At 32.1% G+C, this 6,245-nt stretch overlaps 1 protein-coding gene across 1 annotated transcript; it reads left to right on the forward strand.

The window, feature by feature from the left end:
- Positions 217–3,485, forward strand: LOC109334976. The gene is made up of 7 exons (XM_019570987.1): positions 217–341; positions 465–558; positions 771–854; positions 1,967–2,006; positions 2,663–2,731; positions 2,858–2,967; positions 3,141–3,485. Exons 1-7 carry the CDS (start codon positions 338–340, stop codon positions 3,274–3,276), a joined length of 537 nt encoding a protein of 178 aa, XP_019426532.1. The 5' UTR covers positions 217–337; the 3' UTR covers positions 3,277–3,485.

Raw genomic sequence — 6,245 nt, forward strand, 5'->3', positions numbered from 1 at the left:
CATTTGCCTGTATAGATAATCTTTTTATGTGTGAACTTTTCTGTGATATATTTAATTAATTAATTCTCATGCACTTATGCTTAGAGCCGAAGTACATATTCAACTCTTAATAGTGATACATATAACATATTTGTCTCTTGCATATACACATAATATACAATACAACAAAAAATTAAAAATAAAAACTTGTAATGACGTGGCGAAAAGAGAGCGCAACACGTTGAGGGCGAAGAAGCCACGAGTGATAGATTCGTTTTGAAGTACTACTACTACTGGTACTCGTGATTCTCCTCTCATAGTATTATTTTTTCCCACCGCACTTTCTCACAAAATCGTAATGGGTACTTTCTCACCTGTTAATCCAATATCACCTTTCTTTCCTTCAAATTTCTTATCATTTTTCATTATCTGATTTGTAAATAAATAATTTTGTTGTTGTTGTTGTTGTTTATATATATGAAAAGGGAGTAAGGAGGAGGCATGTTATAAAGAAGCATGTGATTTTTCTGGTTCAAATAAGAGTTTTGTTGATCATATTCTTCCTCATCTTCTGCGTCTGTAAGACCACCACATAATACTCTTCTTCTTGTTAATAATTCTATGTTACAAAACAAATCTATGATTCATTAAAAAAATTAAGTCATTTCTGTAAATAAGAATATTTTCATAATAAAATTGTTAATTGGAAATGAAATTGTGAAAAATATCCTATAAATAATATCAAAACAAAATTGTAAAATTGATTGTTGATAAATGTGGTATTTGATAAGGTACGGATCCAGTGCAACATCTAAGGACTTTGAAATCTATGCCCCACATGCTTCCTTTGAAGATCCACTTATGTCTGCACATGGGTATGTATCTATGTATGCATGCTTTTCTATTTGTATGCTTTTTGATGTTACTATTGATTTGTTATGCTACACTTAATCAAGGGTTTTATAATTATTGGAGTTGATTCATGTTCTTTTGATTGTGACATTAATTTCATGTCATATTAAAACACTTGGAAACTTTAAGTGTCTTGTTTCAAGTGTTCTATTGCGTAAGGTAAATTAATCAATCTTGGTTTTGAGCTGCTATGCTATATCATTGATATCGTAGTTCATTATCAGGGTTCTATACTTGGTGCACATTTAGATAAGCGGTTTGATTAAGTGCTTATCTAACACACACTTGTACTTGTTTGATAAGTTTCTCCAGTAATCTTATTGAAATAAGCTAAAAAGAGGAAAGTCACAGGCTATTTTCACAAGCACTTCCAAAAATTAAGTGCTTATATAATAAAATCCCAAATAAGGTGTCTATAAGCTCTTATAATGTCCCCTAAGTGTGTTTTTGGTGTAGCTTATTTTGTATTCAAAATAGCCTATAATCGAAAAGCTCCATCAGAGAACTTTTGGAAAAAGGTAATTATTTTCCAAATTTTAAGCATTACGAAACATGCGTGGACTGATTTTTATAGAATTTCAATCAGAAAAAGATTCAAGCCTGCTTGTTTTCTCTGTTTCCTGATGCTAAAGTCATAGAAATAAATGCAGCCTCATAATAAATCATGCATACTTATTTTCACAAAGTGAAACTATTTGCTTTGTTTAGGTAACAAAAAATGAAACTATATGCTGCCAGCAATCGTAGTTCAACATCGGTTTTTATATAGAATTTACTGTTTTTATGTTGGTCCAACATTCCACGATTGCCTGTTATGCTCCATCATTACTTTTATCCATATACCAGCATATTTATGGTTTGTTGCAATAATCTATACCTGTTAGTATGCAAAAGTAGTTGGCTCTGGTGTATTATTTTTTTAAGCAAAATTCCTACTAGATGATTCAATTGATAAACTGTCAAGTTTCCTGGTTTTTTACTTTCTTGTTTTTTCAGCCACTCGAGAGTAATTTAGATATATTGCTATAATATATGGGTGAATCGTCTTATGACATTTAACATGTTGATACTGCAGGGTGAAGCAGATCAAATCAGCATTCTATTCTCTTTCCAAGGTTTTCATTACTTCACTTCACATTGATAACCGTTTTGTCTCTTGCTTTCTGTATATCTTCATGTAGCTTCAAACTTGTTGGATTTTTCAATGCATTTAAATAGAATCATTCTTCAGGGAATAATAGACTGATTCGTATTTCATGAGTATATGTCAAAAGATTTTTGTTTTATATATAACCAATGCTCTCTTTTTGCTTGATTGTCATGCATCTGTGTCACATATCAGCAATGAAATAGAGTGCATTCAAGCTTTTATTGGGTCATTCATCATTGTTCTCATTGAAACTTGAAAGGGTAAACGAAGAAGAGCATATTAGTTGTTGCATAATAAGTACTTCCTGCTTGCAAAGTTTAAGTCTCTATTATTTATCTTTGTGAATTACAATTGCATTGCCATGATTTGAGCAACACTAGTGAATCTTGAGTAATTTTCATGCTCGTGGCTTATTCATCAAGCACATGATGACAGTAGTTTAACAGTAACAAAGGTCATTATTTTTTTCTTGAGACTAGAAATATATTAGCAGATTATTTGTTTCTATGACGAGTCATTTTATTTTTAGATAAAACTATATTGTCTCATTCTTTTCTTTCTTGCTTTGCTTCTGAATGTTTGGTGAATTCACAACTTCTTTGGTGTCTCCGTATGCTTCAGGTATTTAGTGAGTCAAAGATTGTGGAATACAGTATCAAAGAAAATATGATTTCACCAGCACAGGGAGAGGTTGGTAAATCTTCTGTCACTTAATATAGTATTGTAGCATTTCTACCTTCCGTTCTGCTCGTAGTACAAGTTCTTGTTTGATTGATCTCTTACTTGAAGATTCAAATTCATGGATGTTAAATGCAGATATTAATTGACAATAAGCAACACTATAAATTCTTGGGGAAGGACATAGATATGGTGTCACTAATCAAGTTGTATGTTGAGGAAGGCAAAATTGTTCGTCACGAGGACTGGTATGTAAAAACAAAACATGTTGGTTTTTCTATGAATAGTAACACTAATTCCTTGTGGTTCAAGTGATTATTTACTCTATGTAAGAAAAAGTACATGCCTCTTAAATTCTTCAAACAATGTAAGCAATAATAATTCTTCCCTCATGACTAAGTTTGAAGTTTACATGAAATAGGTGGGACAGAAAGCCAATTTCGAATAGAGAAACAGTAAAGCTGCCACTGCTAGGTCGAGTTGCAGAAATAACTCGTCGAGGATCAATGTTGGCAACACATCTATTCATGAGGTTTGGTAAGGATCCAAAGGTGTAGATATACTAGAATTCGGTGAAAATGTTTAGCCCTTATACATGTTCCTGCTTCTGCTTATGAATGATATTCTTAGTAGATTATGGCTTTGGTGAATAGTGAATACTAGAATGTGGGACTTTTGTATGCTTTGAGGAACTCTAGTTCCAATTTCAGATATATATGTGTTTACTTCCTATTATATTCATAACTCAAAGAGACATATTATTACAGTCTTTGTTATTTTGTTTATAATTGTGAGAGTCACTTACCGGTTGAAATTCATATTTCCAAGAATAACTATGTATGGCCATAAAAAGGAAAAGAACATATTTTGAGGGCACTATAGATTAGTCATTAGTCAGCTATGTATGTTATGTGTTCCATCTAATCTCTGAACTGAAATCTTCTGACTCCATCTCCATCCCACTCCCTCTGCCAGCACTAAGAAAATCTCATTAAAAATTATGATAACTTGTTTTTTAATGAAAGTAATTATTTTTAATGAGCTTGCCCTTTCTCATTGGTGACAAAGAGAGTGATATAATGAGGGATACATTGATACTACCAAAAAAAAAAATATATATATATAATGAATATAGAAAATTTCTTGAAGCTCCTACTCTCTATAGTAGGTCCAGCTCTAAGATATGTTGAGGTAGAGAATTATAATTTATAATCTGAATGATGTGATATAACTAAAAGATCAATGTTTGGGCTTATGTCATTGGGTCAACTCGGGCTAGACCGTAGAGTTCATTATTTGGTTCTTAGAATATTGGATCAGCCCACCCTATGCAAGAACATTGGTGTTCCATCCTTTGAAATTAGTGTTGTGTTCCATAATATGTGTCTATGTGATATGTGTAAGACTAAGATTGAAACTAAGAGAGATGGGTGAATTAGTTGATTTAAAATTATGGTCACTTTTTCTGTAAAATCAAGAGTTAAGTGCAGTGGAGAAATTATACAGAAAAATAACAAGTAAAAAATTAAGAGATAAAAGAGAAGAAAGTACACCGAAATTTTATATTGGTTCACCGAAGGCTACATCCGGTACTCTTGAAGTACAAGAGATTTTTTCACTAAATATTATGAGTTGTAATTACAATATATCACCCGAGAACTCTATGTATCTTACACACTTACTAATACTTATGTCACTCTAGAAAAACACATTTTCAAGTGATTCTTTCCATTTTCTTATCACACCCTTAGGAAAGAAAGATTTATAGAATGTCAATGAAGAATTTACAACAATGGCAGGATTGCCTTTACAAGTTTGAAATGCAATATCACTTGCAATCCGGTAACTTTTTGTATATTAAGTAATAATGCTCTTATATGTTTGTAAAACTTTGAAACATTTTACTTCAAGCAACTTAGAAAATTCTCTTTGAAAGTTTAAGAACAAGTTGCAAAAAGTGTAGAAAATATTTCAGATGATTTTCAGAATTATGTTTTAAAGTTTGTGTATGAGTTATATGTTTGATTTTGAGTATCAATGCCTTTAAATAGGCTTTCCAACCAGCTATAACACCTCTTTGAAAGGGTATGAATCAATTGGAATGAAATCATTTCGTTTGGGATGAAAATCATTCATTTTGAAATATGAAAACTGATGCAACAACTCTCAGTAATCGATTACAGCCTTGAGTAATCGATTACTCAAACACGCTGTCCAACTGGGTATTTAAAATTTAATTAGAGTAATCGATTACAGCATTTGAGTAATCGATTACCCTGCACATTTTTTGTTGGGTAACTAGTTTTCTCACTTATGTAACATGTTAGTTAGATACAGTAACGTGTTACACACTATTTTTTAAAATTGTTGTGTTTAAACTTGAAGTGTTTAAATTTTATTAAAAAATAGTTTGAACATGACTACTATTGTATATTCGAGAGTATATGATAGAAGTACATATTTAGACTTAGATTAATTTGTCTTGAAGCTTTGTCTTCTTTGTCTTCATAAGTATTTTTGCTTTTCTTCTTTTTGGTGAAGTTGGTGTCTTCATCAAAACCGTGCCAGAGTCAGGAGCAAAAATCTTCTTTACAATCTCCCCCTTTTGATGATGACAAACCAATATCTTCTTTAACAGTGTAGTTTTCTTAGAGCAGCATACTTTGAGATATGCTGAGATGATGTGAGTATACTCCCCATATTTTGTATACCTCCATTTTCATTTGGAGTTATGTGCCTGAAAGAAATTTGACAGAAAATACACTTCTTCCAACTTTTCTTCCCTTTCGACTTCATCAAAAAGTAGAAAAAGCAAGAGTTCCAGCACAATATATATATACAACATACAATATGTATATGACAAACATAAAATTAATCATAAAAGTGATATCGCATAGCAGAAAGTTAAAAGATGAGCAAACAATGTTCAAACCATAACAACAAAAACAACAAAATAACTACATTTTGTCCAAAGCCATGAAAATATTACAACCAGAAAATCCTAACAACAGAGATAATCTAAGACTCAGGCTCAGAGCTGTCTTCATCAATGTCCATGCTACTCATCTTAAAAGAGATAAGATGAAGTTCAAACTGAATTATTGATTCTGAGCATCAAGAGCATCTATCAGGTTAGTAATGTAGCCTTGAAGAGAAAACAACTCATCCATAATCATCTGATTTGAAGGCATGATAGAAAATGAGGAAGATTGAGCATGAAACTCAGAAGGTTGAGGTTCAGGAGGGTTATGAGGGGTAAGTTCTGATTGATCAATAAGAGTAGTCGGTCTATCAATTCTATGCTTATAGGTGTGGTCATTAGGATTAAAAGAGAAGCCCATTTTGTGGATCACGTCCACATCAATATGGCTTTCACGAAGATTGAGAGAGACCTTGGTTTCACCAGGAGTAGAAACAACGAACTGTTCAAGAATTTTGGTTATGAAGATTGCATAGGGCAAGGGGCTTTGAGTTCCTCGAACAGTCCACATTTGTCTCATTATCATTTGAGCTCAATTGATTTTGA

Source organism: Lupinus angustifolius, chromosome LG20, assembly GCF_001865875.1.
Source record: "Lupinus angustifolius cultivar Tanjil chromosome LG20, LupAngTanjil_v1.0, whole genome shotgun sequence".
NCBI classification, from domain to species: Eukaryota; Viridiplantae; Streptophyta; class Magnoliopsida; order Fabales; family Fabaceae; genus Lupinus; species Lupinus angustifolius.